The 25,666-nt window shown below is 29.7% G+C and overlaps 1 protein-coding gene across 31 annotated transcripts in view; it reads left to right on the top strand.

Moving 5' to 3' along the window:
• LOC145245781 (SMAD family member 4-like) overlaps window positions 1-25,666 on the top strand; it is a 474,109-nt gene that overhangs the window by 365,237 nt on the left and 83,206 nt on the right. For 9 of the 31 annotated variants that reach the window (XM_080107427.1, XM_080107414.1, XM_080107421.1 and 6 more), the window contains one exon: window positions 10,183-10,239. The exons of 8 other annotated variants lie outside the window; for them this stretch is intronic. In XM_080107427.1, coding sequence (XP_079963553.1) covers window positions 10,183-10,239 — 57 coding nt within the window. Of the gene's footprint in view, window positions 1-10,182; window positions 10,240-13,770; window positions 14,029-25,666 lie in introns of all 31 variants that reach the window. 14 more of the 31 variants (XM_080107409.1, XM_080107402.1, XM_080107408.1 and 11 more) reach the window with 2 other exon arrangements.

The following is a 25,666-nucleotide window of genomic DNA, read 5'->3' as shown; positions in this document are numbered from 1 at the left end:
GTTTTTTTTTTTTTAATGAATGTTAGAAATATTTCTTAGTTATATCCATTTTTTACTTTTGTTTATATCATAAAGAATTCTCCAAATTTCAACTATACCGTAAGGGATGTTATGCATTTCACAAACTTCATTCACAAATGTTTTGTCTATGTTTAACACTGTCTCTTGGATAAAAATAAACAAAATAAAGAAAAATCACAATGTTTAAAAGTAGATTAAAAAAAAATGTTTTGCTTTTAAAAATAAACTTATCACATCCAAAACCATTCTAACTTATCAGATAAAAAAAAAAAAATGAATGAATAAAACTTGTCTGTTCAATCTGCACATGTAGTGATAAGAATGGTGCTTCAAAGGTTCAGCTTTTTAAAGGGTTTTAAGGTAATGTAGGTATAATTTCCCATTTGAGAATTCATATATTTGCATTGAATTGGATCCAGTCATAGTTGAATTAAGCAAGATTATTATAAAATAAATCGACAATATGTTTTAATAATGCTTGGATGCATCTACAATGTATCTTCCAAGTTCATCATTTTAGATGCATTGAAGGGTTTCTAAAAGTGTTTTTGTTTCTTGTTTTTAACGCCTTACATCAAATGCCCGCAACTCTTGTGTAGAGTGATTTCCATTAAAAAAATGTAGCTTGACTAATTATTCTGATGTGAGAGTAGAGGAGGTTCATTCTACTGAATTAGTATTTTGTACTGAATTAGATTATTTTTTAAACAGAATTTAAAAAAAAAAATTCATTTATTTCATTTCGCTAATTAACTTATGAATTTTAGAATAGAGCTTCTGGACACAAGAAATCCAAATATTGGGCTATATTTTATTTAGTTTTATGCAAAAGGAGTAAAAGGTGGTGGAAGCTTTTTATGAAAATTTTGTGATTTCCTAAATTCCCCCCCCCCCAAGTATTTAAAGGGTTTTAAGGTAATGTAGGTATAATTTCCCATTTGAGAATTCATATATTTGCATTGAATTGGATTCATAGTCATAGTTGAATTAAGCAAGACTATTCGACTTTAGATTTTTTTTATAACGTTTTAAACTTAATTTTAGACATTTTCCAGAATCAAAATCATTGTGATTAAAATTAGGATAAGGATTCTAGACATAAAGTATAGTATGATTTTTAATTTTCATAAACGGTGCAAAGTTGTTTTGTGTGCAGAATTTTATCTGTCCTGGGAAGGGTATTCTTATTGTGTGTGTGTGTGTGTTTATATGTGTGTGTGTGTGTGAGAGAGAGGAATTAAATTATGTAGGGTAAGATTTACAAAATGTATTGTTCAAAAACAAGATAGTAAATAATTTCCTTATTCGATGGAGTTTAAAAAATTTGGCTTTTTTTACTCAGGAAAATTAGCAATAAAAAAATTATAGACTTGCTATAACATTGCTGGTTAGTGCAAAAAAATGGAAACTGATATTATATAGATAGATTTATTAAAGATATCGTTAGAATTCATTTCAAAGCCTCTTGCATGCAAGGCAAGCACTCTACCAACTGAGCAAATGCCCTGCACACAAGAAATTCTTGTGTGCGGGGCGTTTGTCTCGCATGCAAGAGGCTCGTGTTTCGAATCCTGGGTTCGGATGTGTCTAACTGATGAGCCCAAATGAGGGCGAAACTAGAGTCTTGGACTTCCGGTTCGTTGACTGTCATGGCTCTTGTGGGCTGCGACGTAGTTTCGCTGTGGAATTTATTATATATATATATATATATATATATATATATATATATATAAAATCATTCTTCAATAAGATGTATTTAATTTAGATTTTATTTATGAAGTACGTCTTGCTCGTGTCTTATTGAATAGGGGAAGACCACCAAACAACTCCTCAGAGACAAATGTATTTTACTTAAAAAAAAAACTATTAGAAAGTTTTTTATATCGAATCAAAAGGGGATTTGGTGAAGAAAAGATGTAGATAAAAAGAAATGGATACATTTAAGCTTGGCAAAACATTAAAAAAATATATCTGTTAAATGTCTTATATCACCATATTGGATTTCGATTGGATTTGTGTGTGTATGTATGTATATACAGTAGAACTCCAGGATACGGCATTAAAACTTAGTAACAAAATATAATACAGTATATAATACACATGTATATCAAATAACATTATAAATAACACCGTAAGGTGGGGCAAATACTGTAACAAGGGGCAGTAAAAAACATCATATTCCACATAGTAACCTGAAAAAAAACCATACTAGTGTCACTGTATCCCGAGATTCTACTATGTGTGTATGTATATATATATATACATACACACATAGTAGAACCTCGGAATACAGTGACACTAGTATGTTTTTATTTATATATATATATATATATATATATATATATATATATAAATATATGGTAGATAGGGTTACCTGAAACTGAGATCCACAAAAGATTAAGCATTAATGCAAGTGTAGAGGAGAAAATAAGAATTGTCAAACAACAAAATTGAATTCCACTAATCTCTACCATTTGATAACATTTGAAATGTTCCTATCTCTTTTTTTACTACTATTTGAACCCACCGCATATCTTAGAAAAAACAAAAATGAGCATTATATTTGTTTTTGCATAGTATGCCCTCGGTTTCATTGTTTTTTAACATATTTTGTATTTTGGGAGGATACGAAGGTTTCATTCATTACCTTTGGTTATATTTTTGTAGGTGGTTGTATTTTTTGCTTGTCTATATTAGAAGTACAAACATGCAACACTTTGTCTTGTACTCTAATCGCATATGATATAGAAGATGATTATGGTTTGTGTGTAGATTTGAATAAGAGTTATGTGAAAAAGATATAATGGACTAATATATTTAATAGTTTCTTCCCTTGAACAGCTAGATTTTGGAATTCCCTTCCTGCTACCTGCTTCCCTGATATGCAGAAGTTTAAATGTAATGTAACATGTATTTGTTGTGGCATTCACCCTGGATCGGTTGTGCTGGCTCCATCCAACAAGTTCATTAAATCCTGTATAACGATCAACCAGGTGCGGCGATCTGAGGATGTTCTATTACGAGCATAACCCATTCGTAGTTCTATCGGTGGAGATCGTAGAGGCGGGGGCCAAGGATCATTTTAGCATCCTGTTTCACTGACCTGAACTAGGTTTTGAGTTGGCCACCATGGTGGTACTTCCAGCCTGGTGCTCATGCTGGGTTGATGGCTTCACAAATAAGTTCACCTGTGTTTTGACAAAACACATGGTCAAACCAACGAAGGCATCTGGCAAGGAGGGATTGTTGAAGGGAGAGTATCTTGCAGCGTGCCCGGATCATGTTAGAGAGGAATTGTTGCCAGCGAACACATAGGATGCTGTGTAGGCAATGATGGTTGAACATCTCCAGCTTGTGAAGATCACTTATATGTATAGGCCAGGTTTCACTGCCATAAAGCAGAATAGTGCAAACCGAGGCCTGGTAGATCCTGACCTTTCTGTTGAACCTTGTATCTTTCTGGAACCAGAGCTGCGATCAGTCAAAAGAGGGTGAAACAAGCATTGCTAATGTGGTTGTGGATATCTTCTTCCCCCTTGGTCTGTTGCGGTGATGATGGAGCCAAGGTATTTAAATGTAATGTAAACCAACATCTTGTTAATCTTTCCATAGGTATTATCCTAAATAGTAGCCCCTTATGTCCAAGTGGCAATATGCCTTGTTAGGGGTGAACGTGAGTGTCACAAAAAAAAAAATACACACACGCACACACACACAATTAGAGACTTAGTTACGTATATTTGATGCATTTATTCTTATGATTAAAGATTTATGAAAAATGTCTAAGAACTATAAGACAAGAATACATTTGAGGCAGTCTTCATGCAAGTTAATAATCATAAGCTAATATTGTCAATAGTGTTCCGTGGAATCAGGGTTTTGTTTTCTGGCTTGTGACATTAAAATTTCAACAACTTATTAAGTCTGTTAAATCATCATACGATATGAGTATGTAAATCACATTGACCATTTTATGATTGTCAAAGAAAAGTTAATCTCTGATTGGTTGAAGTAAACTTTTATGTTATTATAATAGTAAGATCTAGCTTTTGCTGTATTATTTTGTAAAACATGTTTGTCTAAAAAGACTTTGTGGATTAAATTATGCAAGGAGATGGCATGGTAGCATGTCAGAGTAACTGTTGGAATGGGTCTGATGTTGTGATGCTTAAAAAGTCTAAATAAAGCCAGAATGATATTGTTAATGATTTCCACCATTGCATTCTGTGAATTTAATTAAAGATTATTTCGATTTGATTTTTATGATGCCTATTAAGAATTGTCTCGTTGACAATCAGAGAATAGACTCTTGGAAAGGTAGTCGACAGGTTTGTTACTAGGAATGGTCAGCTTTTTTTTTTTTTTTATAAAGAGAATGGCCAAAGTGGAAAATAACCTGGTGAGATTGATGGAATATAGACTTTATAGTAGAATTCACTTTCAAATAAAATCAGTCTGATATTCTCCAAATAATTAGCATTTGGGTTACAAATGAAGCACGCAACTGTATACGATATGCTAAAAGGTTGGTGCAACACATCTTATGTAGCTGTCACAAGATTTTAGAAGATGAACAGTACTACTGGTATCACAAACACATACTTAGAGCCTTATAAAATGAAATCATGACAGTCCTCAGGTGTCCTATAGTCCTCAGCTTCCATGAGTAATGTCTTTGACAAAAGTGGAAGAATTGTTATTTTCTAGGTTAGAATCTCTCCATCTCACACCAACTATTGATTGTTTTTGACTTTGAAGTAGTATTTTCATTTTTTAGCTCCTTAGTGGCTTAGTGGCTTGGAACGATTGCACTAAAAAAGAAATTTAAAACATATTGTAAAGAACGTTTAATTTTTTTTTTTTAATGTCACGCAAAAAAGAAAACAAAGAAACATGCTTTGAATAGCACCTAATGGATAAGTCTATCACTGATCTGCATGAACTAAAATTCCCAAATCTCATAGTATAGACAACACTTGTAGCAAACATTTTTAATGTATTCCAACATGGCCAAGAAGTTAATAATTTGGGAATGAATATCTTCACGGAATAACATCACACTTGATAATAGCAGAAGTACAGCACAATCACGTTGAGACACTGGTTCCTGCTAGATCACTGAAGTTAAGCAATGTTGAGTCTGGCCAGTGCCAGATGGGTTACTATTTGGGAAGGCTAAACGCTGTCTGTACATATTTGGAAGGTTGGGTATGGGGGCCAGCACCCTCATCCCGAAAAAAAAGAACTCCTTGCTACAAAAGCATCTACAAAGTTGTGGATGGCCTATGCCCCTTCAGGGGCTCAAGACTATGGATGGATGGATGGATGAATGACAGTATCAGAAGGAAGAAAAAAAAAAAGGTTTAAATGATTCTATTTATAACCAAGAGTAATAAGAACAAACCAGTCAGGTGCCAGAATCGTTTTAGTAAATACTAGCTGGTCGCTCAGTGTTGCCGAGTTGTACAATACGCTTAAACATGATATTTTAATTTATGCAGATTGCATATGTATTATTATAGAATCAATCTTCTATTGGTTATTATGTATAATGTAGAATAATTTGCTCAGTAGACTAATTCACAAAAAAAAAAAAAAAAAAAAAAAATGTTTTTTTAAATAATAATGATAATGTTGTTTATCAAATTCCATCTGTTTACAATATTATGTCAGCTGATATTTGGGATTGATGATTTAAAAAATAGTTTTTCTCCTCTTATAGATAAAAAGAATTTTGACAGGGGAATATCTTCCATTGCATCCTTGGTCGGTGTAATGTAAAATATTCACCTGTAAAAATTTGTTTTTATTTATTAAGGACTATTTTTAAGATTGAATTTTTTTTTTATTTTCAATAGTTATCGGATAAGTTTTTGCACAAACCATATCTAAGTATACTGCCAGACATATAAATTACCTTTGTGTGAAATTTGCAAAAGATAGGCTCAGCCGTTTTGGAACCTGTGAGGTAGGAATTCACACACACACATATATATAAAAAAAAAATGACTTTTATATACCAGAGATATTGAATCTCTTTCAATTCTTCAGTGATAACTTTCTGTCTTAACATAAGAAAACCACTATGATCTTTTGATCCTAACTGGCTTTATGCTACCATTTCTTAATTTTTTTTGTTCGAGACAACTACATTTACAAAAATGGCTTTATACTCAAGAACTTGAACTCCTTCTGCAATCATGTCAAAGATGGCTGTACTTCACAAGAAGATTCAAATTAGTCAATGCGAAGACACAAATATGTGATGACTTTTCAATTATGTAAATGTTTCCAGATTGACAAATTGGATCATCATCAAGAAGTCCAAGACTTATTGTTGAGAATCAACAAAAGACTGGCAGAAAACATTTGATGTTTAAGAGAATGGAAAGGAAACATTGCTGGAGAAGTCTTTCACCTTCGCACAACGACAAAGAACGCTAATAATGTAAATATTACTGGGCGGAATGTATCGAAAATGATGTCATAATTTACGAATAATGAGGTTGCTTATGACTGCATATTAAAAATGCAGATTAGCTAAAAACCAGATAAAAGATGGGAATGAATATTTGGACTTTTTTTTTTTTTTTTTTTTTTTTTTGAACTATCAAATGAGACATTATGATCTGTTCACATGAACTACTGCAGCGTATGGAGAAAAGTGAATGAAGTTCAAATATCCTACAATTAAGCGTTATGCTTTAGAGTTGTTTTGCTGCTTTTGGCACAAGAGTACTATCAAGAGTACAGATTATCATCGATTAAGTTCAGTATTTGAGTATTCTTAAAAATAAAATAAAGTGTACAAGGGTTTTTTTTAAAACCATTTTTAGTCTTTCCAACATGACTAGAAACCCATAATACAAATTGTCGCAAAATGCTAAGATAACAGTAAAATGAAGAAATCCATGCACTTTGCTCAATATATGCACATAAACGATGATACTATCAGATCACATGCTGTTTTAATATTTGGGCTGGTGAATCTGTCTCATTAGAGGGTTCTTAATAAAATGCAGAAATTTATCTGTAATTTGATTGGTCCCACCCTTTGTCTCTGACCTCTTACAGGCATGAGGTTGTAAGTCTGTCTTTTTTATAAATACTGTTGTGTTATGTGGTGTTCATGATTATCTGACTTATTTCCTGCTTCCTTTGTTCCAGCTCGTTTGACTCCTTGGTCTAATGGTCTCCATCAATTAGCTGTTCTGATACCTTATAATACAGTTTTTTATTTTAATAGCTTCTTTCCAAGAACCTCAGCTGACTGTTTTCCTCCTACTTAAAGCCTTGGTATTTTCCAAACTAAGATCAAAAGGCATCTTCTGTCTTTGTGATAATCATCCTTCATTTTTGTTAGCTCTTAACAGAAAATGGCTTCATGTTTTCTCTGGAGAAAATTTCTATTACGAAGGCATTGAAAATGTAAGAGCATGTTTTTTAAAAAAATAGTAAGAGACAAATATTAATATTGCTATTCCATGCAAGAATGGAGCAAAATGCCCATCGACATAGGTAATGATTTTGTAAAGGATTCTCAAAAGCAGTAATCAAAAATTAAGGGTACACTGTTGATTGTTGAGGTAAAAGGATCGATAATTTTATCCCCTATTAAATGTTTGTTTTTGGTACGGTTGTACATACCTATCACTACTTGGAAGTCTTTAATGTAATTTTTATTATTTGGATTGTGCAAGTTAAATAGAATAAATGCTTCCGAATTTATGTCAAAGGTTAAAATTTCTGAATTGTTTAAGAATATGCCAAAATGCATTCTGGTTATGTAAGATATCAAAATAAATAAAGTTATGTTAATATATGTCTGTGTATTTATTGAAATGGCGGCCTTTTTTAATGAATAGACCAAAATGCATATTAGATTCGGTAATTAGTTTTTGCAAATAAAATCGAAACTGCTATTGCATTGTTGAAGTCAGTAAATATGCGATTGATTAAAAAAAAAAAAAAAAAAAAAAAAATTTTTAAATGAAAGAAATGAACTATTTAGTGGAGTTGAACACTGATATAACTAAGTTATGTTCAGCTTCAGTAGATGAAAATGAAACTTAATAGGTGATTGTAGAAGCCGAGGCAGCAGCATTGCCTGCTGGCCTAGTTTTAGTGTTTTTGTTATATTAATTGTGAATAGAATGTTTATGTCCTCTGAAAATCATAGTCAAAGAAAAGTTACACAAATGCAATGCTGTTTAATAATGTATATTAAGGTTTTAAAAAAAAAAAAAAAAAGAAGCCTTTTGTCTACAAAAGAAGTAAGAAATATGAATAAAATATAACAAATCTATGAAAAGTAAATATTAGACTTAGAATGGGGCAACTTTTTGTTAATCATTAGCAGCTGAATAAAATCAAATGAAAACAAAATTTTGTTCTACCTAATACTGATGTAAAAATAAGATTAAAAAGAGGAATAGTCCAATGATATGCAAATTTAAAAAAATTTTTTAACAAGAATTGTTTATCTCATGGTTGGAAAAAAAATGAAGGCATGTGACATATCTAAAAAGTGCAATCGACTGCAGATGTACTTTTATTATTGTTTTTGTTTGCTGTTTAAGCAAAGAGTGAACACACCGAGCATTAGATGTTGTTGAAAACGATCCCTCCCCCCATAAGTAAATGAAACATATCATTGTAAATGAATGTTACTTGGAGGAAAATAAGCTAATTGTAACATGCAAAAAAATATATGTAATTTAGATTGAAAGGAAATAATTTAGTGTTTAAACAAACTGTAAATAGATGTTTTCGTCAAAAGTAAGAAAAAGCAACCGTCCGTTTGCACATATATAACCGAATCACCATGTTATTTTAAAAGTGAATACAAGAAAAAAATCATTTAAACACTGAAGTAGAACAGTGTGCATGGATAAGAAGTTTCTGTTTTGGAAGGAAGGTATTTGATTGTTTTTATTAATGATCAGAAATAAGTTTTCTCTGAGTTATTGTCAGGTTTGTGTAGCAATATATTTTAGGTTAATGAACAAATAGTGTAATATGAAAAGATAATGCTAGTTAGATTTCATCTGTATTGATTTATAGTAATGAGTTACAGCAGAAGTATCTATGACTGAGAGAGTTATCTACTCTGATTCTCTCTTTGATATACATATATATATTAGGTTGGTGCAAAAATATTGTTTTTGACTATATATATATAAAAACATTATTTTTGCACCAACCTTATATATATACACAAAAGATGACAACAAGTCTAGTTTTATTGTGGTTTCAAGGATTATCAATGTAATAATAAAATGCTGAACATTTTTAGATAATCTTTATTAGTTAGAATTAATATTAAAATCTATGAAAACATTCACGATTTTATTAGTACACTAATGGTAATTGAATGATCCAAAAAATTATAAACTGTTAATATAAGCCACATTTAGTATTGTTATAAGCACTATCTGAAAGGATATTGAGCCTTATGTGGGTGCAAAGTCTACTGTCCTGTTCAGATTAGAAGAAATTTTTTTATTTTATTTAAAAAAAATTTTTTTTTGAGCTATTTATGCAGAATACAAGGGAATAACTTTTGACATGATTACTTCCCTTTAATGTATAAGAATATTTGATGTGGAAGGGGGATAAACTCCGCACTTGACACTTTTTCTTAGGTTGAATAATTATTTTTATAAAGATACCAGTGTGAAATAAAATATATTCATGTCGATAACATATTAGAAGAAAAAATTGAATGAAAAAAAGACTAAGCTAATTTGAATGAAGTATTGATATCAGACAGATTGCTATTTGTGTCTGACTTTGAAAATCTGGCAAGATAACTTTATATGTTAGGTATATAATCTCATGATCTTGGAGAGATTACCTACATATTTTAGAAATTTATATAACAGTGCACTTATCATAAAACAAAGTCAAGAAAACTTTAGTATCTACATAATCAGGATTTGTCTGACTTTGTTTTTATTATATTGTTTCGTATACATGCTTTCATATTCTGACTGCTTTGTGGTTTGGGATTAAAAAAATGTTTCCTTCCAATTCTCCTAGCTTCATTATTTAGACAATCTTCTCCAAAACTTAGTACAGTTTGTCTGTTTTCGTATATTATTGTTTTCGTCATATTTATTCTCAATATTTTGCCTTTTTTTTTTTTTTTTTCCACTATAGCTTATATTGGTAATACTAATAATTATGGTTCCCCTCAAATTACTGGTCTTCCTGATGGTAAGCAATGCATATTTTTTTTTTTTTTTTTTTTTTTTACATGTTCAGAATTGACTATCTTACTCTTTCCGTGTAATATCTTCAGCTAGGATCATAGACTTCTGGATGTTGTCAGAGCCAGCACTGGCATTTTTCAAAGCTTTCCCAGATGGGAGGGTTTCTGCAGAGCTCTGAAGGCCTCCTTGTATAAGTTACTTTTAACATTAATAACTTGTTAAAGCTTACATTCCATCAAACTTTCACCCTTTCGAATAAAGCTTTAATGTTAGATATATAAACTAGAATTCCTTATTAAAAATGTCATTGAACAAATGCTGAAAATTTCAATAAAATTGGATAATTTTTAGATTTAATAGAAAAAAACAAAAAAACAAACAGCGTTTAAGTTTGTTTACAAAGATGTTTCTCCTAATGAGTACTCTGATTGAGGAGGAGGTATTAGGCCCTAGTTTCAGCAATGGATGTAGACATTTCTACAATATCCTTTCTTTTTCTTTTTTTTTTTTTTTTTTTAATTTATTTAAAAAACCAAATGTACTCCTTTATTCAAACTCTTGTTCCCATATTGATATTTTAGACATTAAAATCTTAAGTTCTCATTTTTTGTATGAGAGTTTGTTAGCTGAAATAGCTGTTCCAAGATGAGTTCATCAAACCGACACACTTTTAGTCTGTTTAATAAAGGCAAAAGGTTGACCCTAAAACATTTCAAGACCTATATTTAATGAGTAAAGATTGTATATAATATGCCAGTTGTAAAACTATTTGAATGTCTCATATTAAATGAAACATAAATTTGATTTATCTTTTATTCGTGGAAGAAATACTCTAACCTGTTGTGTTTTTTTTTGTTTTTTTTTCTTAGAAACATATTTTAGATTAGCTGTTAATTATTATGCCTCTATGATCAGCTTGCTTTTTAACCATTTTAACCCCACTCTTAAAAAACAGAAAACTATGAATCAGGGATTTGGCAATTTTTGATGCCACCAGAAGTTGATCAGTGTAAAAAGTTTAGAGTTTGAATTGTTTTTTTTTTTGTTTGTTTTTTTTTTTTTTGTTTTAGTTTAACTGCTAATCTATGAGGTTGAGAGTTAGAGCTGCAAGTCAGCAATTTTTCTAAAAATAGATTCAAGAATCAACATTTTTTTTTCCCGCAGCTGACTCCCCACCTTTTGTACAAAAAAATGATGCTGGCGTAAAACAAGTATTTGTTGTACTAATTTGTTCAAACTAGTGTACTCTTTATCTTTCTCTTAGATTTTCCCAGCATCTAACCTAATAATTTTATAACAAAGTTGTTTTTAGTATTGTTTAGAGTAAATTTTCTATTTCTAAAGAATATCTATTAATTATTCTACTTAATAGGTATTGGTTACCTTGTGAGTTGGATTTCTGTACTATACAGCTAAATTTATACATAGTGGTTCGTGGACTAAGGTTTTGGATGTATCTTTCGAGAGAATGTAAAAACTTGAATATTCCAAAAACGTTTTGTTCATCAATTTGTTCAGATCTTTACACAAGTTTTAAACAAGAATATTGTACTCTTTAATATACATGAATAGAAAATGTTGTATTAGCAAACTAAAATATTTTTTAAATTGTAAAATATTAACATTAGACATTATATTTTTTGCATAAAATAATAAAATGTTATTGTTTCATTGTTTTGAATTTGTTTTTAGTACCATAAAAGTATATTACTTCGTAAAATATTTGTTTATATATATATATATATATATATATATATATATATATATATATATATATATATATATATATATAAAATAAAAATTTTTTTTACCTTACACTGCTGCAGATTTTAACTCGCATTGACCAAATCTTTACGTTAAAAATTTATTTAAATTAAAAATATCAAATGCAATTTTATTTTGCTAATACATATCAGATCAGTTGCTTTAAGGTTATATACACTCACACACATTTGATTCGGTGCTCAATTAAGTAAATATAATCATGTACTATGCTTATTTCAGTATTGCACCATTGAATTTTTGGAAGTGACATGATGATGTTAAAACATGTCAGACCCATTCAGCAACTAGTCTTGACTTTTAAGGTTTATCTTGTGAACGGTTGAACAAATTAGATAACCACTTAATAAATGCATTGAGTACATTTTGATAGCATGATGCAACTTCTCAGTTGTATCTAATCCTTGAAATCAGAGGTGGTGAATGTCCAATCTTCTACAATATTGAAATGAAAACATGTTGGTGAAAAATAATAGGGGTGCCACCTGTATCCATTTCATGGCATGCTGATATTAACAGTGAGAATAGCATGAGATCAAATTAAGAACTATGAAGTATTTGTATGTATGGATAAGAGAATCAAAATTATTTTAATTTCTAAAAAGGTTGAGAAATACTGATTTTTTAGAGTTTATCGAATAATTGAATAATATCCTAAAAATATCTTATGATTGACATCAGATGAGTCGTCCTTCCCATGTGTTATATCAACGGATTTCCTGTACAAATTCTGTACACACATTATGCACCACACTTAATGTTAATAAATATATTGTCCATGTATAATATCAAATTAACGATTCTGAATTTTTGAGATGAGGATTGAAAATTTGGATTATTTGCATTATTGTTCTCATCTTGAGTGTCATTTACACAGTATTTCAGTTGATGTAACCTCCAACCTTTTTCAGGTATATCTTGTCATACTCTGGCCTCTTTCTGTCTGACTGAAAATCTGTACAGAATTTTGTGCAGATTCTTGAGTTCAACATAAAGATTTCCAAGGTCGACAATATAGACCAGAAGAAGGTTAGGTTATATTCATTGAAACATTATGTAAATAACACTTAAGATGAAAAAAATAGTGTGAATGATCGAAATAATACAAATTAATATGGTTGCCAATGAGATTTTAATGTTTTATTTACATCAAACCCTAAAAGATGTTCACTAATAAATCATTCTAAAAACTATTTGTAAACTGGAAAAATGAAATATTAGCATTAATGTATACATGTAAAATTATACTTTATAATTTTTCTATTTTGATTTTATATTTAAAGAGTTATGATCCATGAAATATATTGATCATTTACTTTTCTTTTTTTTTTTTCTTTTAATACCTTCATATCTTTTTTTATACAGCCAATGATACTCGCCTTATTCTGCCCCCCTCCCCCACCAAAAAAACAATCAGCTCAGATAGATTTAGTTTAGTGCATATTTATACAAGCCTAGGCATGTGGATATCTCTTGATTTAAAATGCACAATCTTATTTTCTGTTTTGAAAATAGTTTTGTTTTTTTAATTATATATTTTAAGATCCTATTTTCTTATATAATCTTTTCCCCAGTATAAAAATTCAGATGTATAAAGGCAGCCAATAAAAGCAAGTATGAATGTCTGAGAATGGATGAGAAGTCGTTGGCAACTGGCCTCCAATCCATTCTTGTTTGTTTGTTTGTTATACGCAGGTCAAAGGTAATTTGAATGGTCCTTGTTTTTCTTACCATTGTTTTTATGTATGCACAGGTCAGGGGTCACCCACCCCTCAGGCTACTGTGCAGCACCAGCAGCAGCAAAAGGGTAAGAGTGGCAGTGTGCCATCAGGTCTGGCAGGGGCCACTGGCCCAGGATCAACTTCAGGGGTAGCAGGCATCCCGGCTCCACAGCCACCACCCCACCAGCCGATCTCCCTCACTTCTCAACCCCAGCAGCAACAGCAGCAGCAGCAGTCAGTTTCTTCACCCACAGCACAGACCGCGGCCAGAATTGATATGAATCAACTTAGTGAGTCCTAATGACCCCCTCATCATCATCATACCTGTGTAGAAATATACATAACATACAGATATATGTAAACTTATGATTCTACATGTGCCAATGCATATATGAATATCTACATGTTCAGCCTTTGGTCTATTAGCTTTTTTTTATATGGTTGATAAAATGTATGTAGCTTTCATATTTTACTGCAGTTTCACAGTATCTCTAATCAGAAATCTCTATAACATTAAATGAATCTTCAGTTAATTGTTACAGCTAGGTACTTTTTTAAAAAAATTATTTATTATTGATATAGCTTTATCCTATGGGATATCGAGCCTTGTCTTTGATTCAGATCTGTTCCGATTTTGAGAGGCTTATTCCCTTGTTTATATTCACACAAATACTTAACATTCTAATTAATCCAGAATCTTAAAATTGGTTATTGAATGCTCCCTGTGTGTTGATTCTAATTCCTCTTGGGAACATTTGTGAACCTGCATACTTTTGTCCATTGTTCAAAAATGTTCATAACAGAAATTCAGTATTTGTGCGCATGTTATATATAAATAAGTAAACACATAAATATATTTGTGACAATGTTGTATACGATGCTGTTTTTTCATTGACACTTGTTTTGCACGGGTAATGTCATCATTCAATGGGTCAATAAATTATTGAGGTAGAAACAAAAAAATTCCCTTCGATGGGCTTTCATTTTTCTCTTTGTGAATTGCTTATATACCCAGTCTTATAGGACAATTAAACATTCTATTTAATGCCAGTATGATCTATGCAAACACAAGTGCCAACCAAAAAACATCATTATACACTTTTAGATGATAGGTTTAGTAGATTGAATGTTTTTTATTTAGTAAATATATATGTTCTTTTGAAATCCTCAACGATATATGAAAGAACAAAGCGCTGAACATGTGGATTATAATCATTTTAATAAAACTTACAGATTGATTTTATTTCTTTGGGAGCTTCTTTCTTCTAAGACAGTTTAGTTGATTGTATTTTATGGATGAAGTAATGTCACATATGATGAAGTAATGTCACATATGATGAAGTAATGTCACGTATTTCAAGCCGTTTTTTTCTCTCTTGGTTGTATTCCTCAACCTTCTTCAGGTGTATTTTGTTCCAGTTGGTAACCTGAGAATTTTGAACGGATTTCATTATTTCTGGTTTGGGATTTGTATCTCCCAGAAATCATTCTAGATTGTCATAATAGGCACATAGCCACATCGATATAGGCATTGGTTAGATATTCTAGTGGGTTAAAAAGTTGTGAATTCCAGATGAAGCAGTTAGCTGAAGGTTTATATGCCAAAAAGCTTGTAATAGGGAATAAGAGTTGTGGATTGAATAAGAGATTTGGTTTAAAATTCTCAGAAGGTTACCATTTTATTTGAACAGAAGGCACTTGAAGAAGGCCGTAGAATACAACAGTCAAATGTGAGTGAATGGAACGAACCAAGATGAAGAATATTTCCAAGATGTGTAAATGATGTAGATTAAAGATTTCAAATCGTAAAATATAAATCTTAAAGTCAGTATATATCATGAATGGCTTTTGTCTAAATAAGATTGGAATTTCCTATTCCGATAATAAATAGCTTTCATTATATTTCAAGATTTTATTCAATGCATGATAGCATTATCAAGTTAGTCATGACCTTTGCTATTTTATGAGAATATAGATGCATAAAGAAACATCACCATTTTGATGTTAGTGTTCTGTGAATCTATATTTTTACAGACATTATAATGCAATGATTTTTTTTTCTTTCAAAATCTGCCATTTGTTAAAATACAAATCGTTTTTAAAGAATTTTTCAAAGAATATGTTTTATTTTTACATAACCATTTTCTCATTTCCAGTGTTGTGTAATTTTCAAAACTCCTTGAAAATAAGCACAAAGCACCCAAATGGCAAGGTAGTGATTTAAAAGAAAAAAAAAAAAAAAAAAAAGAAAACTAATTATTACTCCCGTTTCTTATAGTAGCAAAGAAATGTGCTGAAAGCCATAATGTTATCAAATATTAATATAAAATAAAAATTATTTATCATATTGGAAATGAGAAAATTATGAAACAAAAGAATGGTTAAAAGTTTTTCGTTTTGTATTTTAATGAATTGCATAATATTTTAAAAATAGAATTTTTATGTGCCAAAGATAAATTCAAGAATCAACTAAACCTCAAAATTGAGGTGTTGACTTGTAGATGTAAACATGGCAACAAACAAAACTTTAATGTTATGGAATAAATGAAATTTAAAATCAAAAGTCGAAACTTGAAATGCATCAGCATTGGAATATCCAATAAAAAAAATTGGACTATTTAGATAATCTTTTTCATAAATAAAATACAATTTCTCATGATTTTTTTTACTTTTAGCAGAAAATAGTTTCCCAGGAAATAAGATCTCAATCAATCTGCTCTTTTTTATTACAAAGATGTTTTAACAAAAAAAATGTTTATGACTTTGAATGCCAATAAATATTTAATGATCTTGGGGTTTTATTTAATTAAAAAAGATAACTCTAGTTAAAAAAAAATTTCTTTAATACTCAGAAAAATGTAGATTAAAAAGTCCAGACTTCTGTTTGTAGTTTGTTATAAATTATAATAACGGCTGATTTAAAGAGCTTTTCTTTCAAAGTAAATCATCAGAGAAATGGTATATAATTTAAGTGAAATGAAACACATTAAAAAAAATTATCTTTTGAAAATGTTTGTGATCTTAAAGATATTCCAATAATAAATTCCTTGCATTTAAATAACAAAGGTTGTTGACAGGAAATGCAAATTGCTTCAAAACCTTTTCAGTGGAAAGGTAACTGAGACTAACTTTAAATTTAATATCTCCAAATGAATAATGAGCAATGTTTGAATCTGAAATCTTTTGTTGAGAATTAAAATGGCTGCATTCATGTAAATGAGATGGAATATCTTGCCCGAGTTAATAAAATCTTACAACGGAAGTATTTTCTATAGAGAAAATCTGTGATGACTAAGCTACACTTACTTAGTTTTCCTGGATAGGATCCAAGTGTAGTTTCTGTTCTCAGTCAGTGCATGAAAACTCTATTTAGACTTAAATAATTTGTTATTTTGGTCACAATCTAGAGTGCCCTGTTTTGGGGAATTAGATTTTCTCCACATTAAAGATTGACCTTGTGTTTAAATCTGCCCAAATAGGGAGGCAAGTCAATAGGTGACTAGACTCTATCAGTCTAAAAGGATGAATTTATAGTGAAGCAAGAGTTTCGCAATCTCTAATTCTACTTTTGACCCAGCCTTGCTTAAATCTGGTTTCAAGGAGAAGCTCAAGAGAACCCGAAGCAAGGTTGGTATTAGCAGAGAGAAGCTAGTGTTATTGTAAAGTTTTCCTTCTAGATTTGTTGCCTGTACCAAAGTTTGAGTCTTGTTTACTATTTCATTTATTTCATTTTATTTGAAGAGGATAGATGGATTCATACTATGCCCAAGAGTATTAAAAACAGTGACACTTCCATTTTCTAAGTAGGATACCGAGTTTCCCCAAATGGTCACTCATCTCAGTACTCACCAGGTTCAATGTTGTTTAACTTGACTCATTGTCTAAATCAGACATTCATGATTTGAATGTATATATATATATATATATATATATATATATATATATATATATATATATGGTCTGACTCTGATTTAAAAATATTCAAACAACATATTCTATTCTAAAGTCTTCTAATATTAAGACTGTTGATTCTTTGGAGATTTACAAAACAATCTGACTCTGACTCCAAGCCTTTTCATGAGCCTGACTTCTTCCAAAACTTTTGACTTTCTCTAATTCCCAAACTCTTATTTAAATATGTCACATGTTGGTAATTTTTAATTTTCTTTTTGTTTTTTTGGCAAAATTGGAATATTTTCTTTGGCTGATTTATATGCTGATAAATCATGTTCTGAAAGTATTGAAAAGTTTATGTAATCAAATTAAACACTTTGCTGAAATCCTGGAATTCTGCTTAGAGGGTTTGAATGCTTTAGAATCCATAAAAAATCAGGAAGAAGCAAAGGATATTTTCATTTGTTTCCGTATCATTATTAGCAGAGATGCTGTTTATCGGAATAGTTTCTGTTGGCTAAGAATCATATTTAGCAGCTTTTTTTTTTAGTCAGGCATCCAATTGGGAGTTTTAATTTAATCTGTTTCAAAAGTAAGGTGAATTCTTAATAAGTTGCAAAAACAAAAGAATTATATCTATTTACCATATTAAAAAGGAAATGTCAGGATAATCCTTAATTCCACTCTAAAGGAAGAAAATCATCTTAATGGAATTATATCTTGTATTTCCATTTGAAAAAAAAATGTTTCCGAGCATCTGAAGTCAGTTGCTGTCTAACTTTCCATCACACTGCAGTTTAAAATAGCAGTTTCGTTTTGTTGATGCACAGATTGGAATCGATGCATCTTGGTTTTGATGCGTTTAAGCATCATGCTTAAATTTAAAAGAGCATTTTAGATGTGTTTATGCAGCTCTATAAGAGGATCAGTCTATGAATTCATTTTTCGTGCATAAATGTTCACTTTGAATGGATACCTGTTGTTTTGTTTTCAACATATTTGCAGTTGCACAAATTGATGCTCAGTGTACACTCTGCAATTGGCGAACAGTTTACTAGTGATACTTGATCAGGCTGTGTGATGATACTGGCTTCCTGACCTAAAATGCACTGAACATTTTTTTTTGTTTATCTAGATAAAACTCGATCATGTTTTACAAAGTCAAAACAAAAACATTTTTCTTCTACAAAACAGTCAAACCAAACACTATCAATAAATATTTGAAAATATAAAAAAATTTGAAAAATAAAATACTTTTTTCCAAAATTACTGGATTTGGCATTAAATAACCTAAAAAATGGTTGATATGTCTTTAAATAATTATCTATCAGATTTCAAATTCTATGAAAACTATTCTGTTCAGTTAAACAGTTCTCTATAAATGAAATAGGTTAATGCTTTCTAATAAGGTAACTAGTCTAGGAGTAGGAAACTTAACACAAAAAAGATAAAATGAAAATAATAAAATAGATGCCAAATTTATCACATTAAGTTCTACGATGGTTGTTGACTTCACTTTCCCCACACAAAGTCTTAATTCGTTGTAGTTTCTTTCCCAAAATAATTATTCTGGCAAGGAAGTTTATTACAATTGAGGCCATTTAAAAAGAGGCTCAAAATGTAATGAAAATAATTATTTATTAATATTAGTTATGTCACTCACATTTTGAGCATTTTCGTCTTTAATCTCTTTGTGATTATTTTATTATGATTTAAAAATTCGAACTAAAATGACATTAATAAATCCAGGGCTATGACTGGTAGTTATAGCTTGTAGGGAAGTTTTATATTTTGGGAATAGAAATACTTATCTGCTAAGTTAATAGAATCAGATTTTTTCACTAATGATGGCATTCAAAGTTGTACACTTCTTTTTTTTGTAAATAATCTATGTACCTATACATTCAATGAAAAGTATGACATATAATGAATGTGTATCATATATACAAATATGCACATGGGTTTATAAGTCTATGTATATTTATATCTATATGTATACAGCTGTCCTATAACTCACTTGACTCTTCCTATCTGCCATTAATACTCTGTTTTTTCCCCCGTTTCCCTCCACTCATCCTTTTCATCCTCCTTTCCTTATCCAGTCTTTTGTCTTTCTCTCTTCTGACCAATTTACAAAATGATTAAGTAACCCATTCTTATAGACTTGTATCACTCTTTCTGAGCTTTTTAGATCATTTAGGTGATCGCCAATTCATCCTGTTTTTACTAATGCCCCTGACAAGCCTGTTACTAATAATTTGAAGAAATTAGTTTCTCTCTCTCTCTTTCACTGCCTACTAGCAAAGGAATTTTTTTTTTATGTGTATCTATCCACTGTATATTTTATGAAACAGTCTGAAAGTAAATAGATTTTTAATAAGAATCGTTTTTTTTTTTTTGTTTTTTTGTGTGTGTGTGTGTGTGTGTGTGTGTGTGTGTGTGTGTGTGTGTGTGTGTGTGTTTAAATAAAATGTATTTCTGGAACAATTTTTTTCTTATATTTTTTTTCAAATATTATGCTGATCAGTAATACATTTTTTGTTAACATTTAGCTTTAAAAATCCTTAGGTTAAGAAATTTCTTTGTTTAAATTTTTGATGCATTAATAAATATTGCAATTTATTCAATTTTTATTTTAACGTCAGTTTTTCTGATATATAAAGGATTTTATAGAAGTAAAGATATTCTCATGATATTGTGGTTTCACAATCCTCTAAAATGAATCCTGGATAAAAATTTACTGGATGTTATCTATTTTGTGACTCATATTTGATTGCGGTATTATGAGACCAGCTAAACTTCTGTAATATCCTTAAAAAACAAATATTATACTCTTATAGAATAATTAACACTCTATTTGATTTCTTTTCAACAAAACCACACACATATACATATATATACTAGCAGTTTAGCCCAGCTTTACTCAGGTCCTATGTACTTTATATGCATATGTATATATTAAAAAGTGTGCATATGTATGGTAATGCCTTCCTTAACTACCATAGAGAAAAGTTGCTAGAGACCACAGAGATCAAATTTTTTTTTTACTTTGACCTAATTTTGACCCCTTAACATTGTTTTCGGCTCAAATCAAATTAAAATGTCTGGCCCATATCCAAATAACCTACATCTAAAATTTCAAGTGTTTAGACCCAAAACTGGTGGAGGAGTTTGGTAGAATCTGCAAAGGTCAACTCGTTCAACTTTTTGACCTCTAGGCAGCCAAATTTTCACCCAAAAACTGATTTTAAAAAGCTTGCTGAAAATCTGAATACTCTTTATGTAAAATTTCAAATGTTTAGACCCAAAATTGGCTTAATAGTTTGCTAGAAACTGCAAAGGTCAAATCTTTTGAACTTTGACCCCTTGGAAGCCAAATTTTCAGCAAAAAAAAAAAAACAAAAACGATTATAAAGCTTGCCCTATGTCTGAATATCTTATATGTAAAATTTCAAATGTTTACACCAGAAATTGGCTGAGTTATTTGTTAGAAACCGCAGAGATCAAATTTTTTCTAACTTTGACCCCATAACAGTTACTGTTTTGGGCTCAAATCAGATTATAAAGTTAGATCCATGTCCAAGTAACCTATATTTAAAATTTCAAGTGTTTAGACCCAAAATTGGCAGAGGAGTTTGGTAGAGTTCTGAAAGGTCAAATTATTGAACTTTGACCCCTTAACAGCAAAATTTCTGGCTGGAACCCGATTAAAAAGATTTTCATAAATCTCAATATAGTATGTCAAATTTCGAGTCTGTAGACCGAAAATTGACAGTTATTTGGTAGGGAAATGTACACATAAAAACAGACATTTTCACTTTATATATATATATATATATATATATATATATATATATATATATATATATATATATATATATATAATGTATATGTATATAGTCTAAAGAAACTTTGAATATTTTAGAAAAAGATACTAAAATGAAATAATTAAAAAAATAAAAAATGCAGTTTAAATCCTGGAAAAAACAACTAAATTGAATATATCACAGACTTAGTACTTATAAAGCCGACTTTCTACTAGAAACCCCACACTTATATAAGGCAATTTAACTTTATAATGGTGGAAAAAAAAACTTAACTTAAATTGTTAAATAGTAAACAGGGATCATTAGCTGCTTACTATGTAGCTGTTTTGAAGATTTAAAAACAGGACAGCTGTTAAATACATGACTCTCCGATGGAAAATGCCACTTCCCCAATAACATAATGTAGACGCAATCTAGTTACTATTTATCCTAATATGCAGATAAAATGAATATACAATAATATAAGTAAATATATAGATAATAATGATGAAAAAGTATATTATTTAAAAATATATTCTGTGATATGTTAATTGGTGTATACATTATATAGCAATAAAAATGCATAACACTTAAGTACCATTAGTACCAAACAGGCAAATAGATAAGAGGAAGGAAACCTAGCTATGCAAATCTAAAAACCAATATTAGGTCTAAAGAAACTGAATATTTTACAAAAAGAAAAAATACTAAATAATTCAAATAAAAAATGCAGTTTTAATTCCTGGTGAAAAAAAAAAACCCAACTAAATTAAACATATCACAGGCTTAGTACTTACATAAGCTGACTTAAAAAAAAAAAAAATACATTATTAATTATACAAGAGAATTCAACTAGATAATTGTGGAAAAAAACGAAACCTTAACTTGAATTGTTAAATAAATAATAAAAAAAAAAAACAGGAATCATCATCTGCTTTTTTTTTTTCTCTTGAGATGAATATATATATTACAATACAGTGATAATTCAATTAGTTATATTGATACTAGCAGTTTCAAAGATGTTAAAGATCCAGATTGCTGACTATGGATATGACTAATGATTTTGATAGCCAAGCGCGTCAGATCTTTTACGTCTTTTGAATGATATCAATACAAATAATAAAATTATTGTTGTAAAATATATTATGCCGTTACAAACATAATTGAAACTGTCTGTTTATTTCTCCTGAACTCCATAGCTTTATTCATTCCATATGATGTTTCAGTATATTATATGCCTTCTTCAGATGAATGCAAAAAAAAAAAAAAAAATGGTGAAAGAAAATATTTTCACATCAGAGACAGCGTCACAAATAAATAAGAACGGTTCTTGCCCAGAATTCCCTCTATATTAAAAAAAAATATATATCTATGATGTACTTACCCATGATGAAAAAAAATATTGTATTCCGAAAATTGTGTAAATTGATTAAGTAGTTTTAATTTTATAAAGAAAAACATTTTTAAGCAATTAATAGAAATTCAGAGACATTACATCATAAATTTTACAAGTTGGAATTGAGTTATCTCCCTCTTTAAGTTTTTTCTTTTCAAAATGGCGGACAAGACAGACGCTCTTTTGTTACTCAAAATTTTTACTTATTTAGAAATAAAATTACTTGATCAATTTACATGATTTTTGGAATATATTTTCTTTTCATCACAGCTACGTATACCATGCAGACTTAGGTTGAATTCTGGGCAAGAACCAGATAAACAAGGGAAAAATAGAAAACTGAATGAAATTGATTTTTTTATGAGTGTATTAGATTGATTCAAATATACTTTTACTTAAACCGTTTTAAACATTTGAATCTCCTGACAAGAATGTCTTGAAAGGAGATCAGGAGGGATATTAATGTCTTTGGTAAGGTTGCAGTCAAAATACATTGGAACCCATAACATAAATCCATTTTATGTTTTTTTTTTTTCTTGTTTTTTTTTTCTTGTTTTTTTTTTCTTGTTTTTTTTTTCTCCTGTCTATTGTTTTTACTTATTCATAATGCATTCTCCAATGTGAAAAATGTTTTCCTTTTGGTTTTTGCGTTCTGAAAAAGGTATATGATTTATTGAAACGTTGTATGAAATGAAATGTCAGATACCCCCACCCCCTTCTTTTTCTACAAGAACACACAAAAGAGATGAAGAATGAAGAGGCGGAAGAAAAGCTGATAAACGAACAATACAATTAAATTAACTCATGTAGTGGATATTGATTGCATTGTTGGTCTTTTTTTGTTCATCTTTTCATTTTGTCAGATTTTTATCCACATTCTTTAGACACATTGAATTGTATCTGTCTTCAGAGTGTTCCATTAAATAAAATGTTGGTATTCATCAGTCATTATTATCTATCTTTCTCTCTCATAGTTTGTCAACCTTTTAAAGCTATATTAAAAAATTAACCATAATTTCTTGGTTAAAAACTTATTTAATCTCTTACAATCACTGTATTAATTTGTTCCAAAATTTCATACTATCCTAATATTATTTCAGGGATTATCAGTTATTTACCCGTAAACACTGTTTTTTGGAGATATATATATATATATATATATATATATATATATATCTTGTTTGTTTTTTTTTAACAATAAATACAGTTAAGTATCATCTTCACATCAAAGCTGGTTTTTTTACTAAGAAAATCGCCCTCATTTTATTTGGATGCATATAAATATTTTTTTTATATTTTTATTTTTAAAACAGTACTGTTTAAAAAATAATAAAAAAAATGTACATATGTATATTTCATTAAATAAGGTAGCCGTTTTTTATCCTTTCCAACTTCCCAATAACAATCCTCACTTATGGCAGGAACTAGCTGATGTAATCGCCATATTTGTGGTAAGTTCAATTACTTTTCAATCCTTCTGGAATTATGGTCAGGGATAGATTAATCTAACTGGTTTTGAACAATTTATATATAAATTTTTATTTATTTGCTAGAAGTGAAGCCCATTATTTATGGGAGTTGGAAAGAATCAAAAACAGAATTAAGACCAAAAACTGTTTCTTTTATTTGATGAAATATGGTTTATAGAAAAAAAATGCTGCCTAATTGTAATTGATTCTATATGATTATTTACATCACTTCAGATAAATTGCTTTTGTTTTTTATTTTATTTATTTCCCCATAACATTGCATACTCACACGTGTTTATATGTAATAATTTTAAGGAATCAGATAAACTTTTTGGTTGGTTAGGTTTTCACTTTAAAAGTAATTCAATTTTTGTATTCAGTAAAAATAAAAATCCTATGATCTTGTATTGATGCTCAAAGAAAACTGATCAATACTCGATCGTAGAAATAAGAAAATTCTACTGAAGATTATAATGTAGACAAAATGGCTTTTTTTTTTTTTTTTTTTTTTTTTTTTTTTTTTTTTTTACTTTAAATATGTTTAAAATCAAAGCATAACAGATTCAATAAAATGTGTAGAACAGTTAATCTGATGAGAATTGAACAATAGCATGAAAAACTGTTGTGATAAATAAACACAAATGATGAGCATATAACTAGGTATGTGTTTTTTGGGGGAGGGGGGGACTTTAAAATATTTGCTAGTAGACGGCCCAGCATTGCCTGGTTGTAAAATATGCTTAAATAATGCCGTTTTAATTGATACAGATTTTGTGTTTATTGTGCCAATTCTTTATTGATTATTATATTGTACCCAATATATAGTAGTGATTAAAAAAAAAAAAAAAAAAGTTAAAAAAAACATGACTTAGGTGCCATCAGCTCAGAAACCAAAGCATTTAGCTCTCTAGCAGTATTCATTAACATATAACCTAAGAACAGACAGATATCAAAACATGGAAAATTAACAGTTTACGGTATAAATGTATATTTGCACATACGTAGTCACTTTAAGTTGACTTATGCATGTCAAGTTCCAAATTTCCAATTTTGATTGTTTAGCAGCTAATTTTACGGGCTAAAAACTGAATTGAATTTCTTCCACAGATCCAAATCCCCCATATATCAAGTTTTAAGTCTGTGGACTAAAAACTGATAGTAGTTTAGTAGAGATCGTTCTGTGCGCGCACACACACAATTTCTTATATATATATATATATATATATATATATATATATATATATATATAGTAATTTATAAAATATATATGCCGATTAAGCTACACTGAATATTCCGCGTTTCATCCACTCTAGGACTATATATATAAAAACATTATAATTCTAACATTCTTTCTTTTGCACTT

The sequence above is a fragment of the Euprymna scolopes genome, chromosome 23 (assembly GCF_053919585.1).
Source record: "Euprymna scolopes isolate OS-2025 chromosome 23, ASM5391958v1, whole genome shotgun sequence".
In the NCBI taxonomy this organism is placed as follows: Eukaryota; Metazoa; Mollusca; class Cephalopoda; order Sepiida; family Sepiolidae; genus Euprymna; species Euprymna scolopes.
The sequence above is the reverse complement of the archived record's forward strand: the minus strand, read 5'-3'. Positions and strand labels throughout refer to the sequence as shown.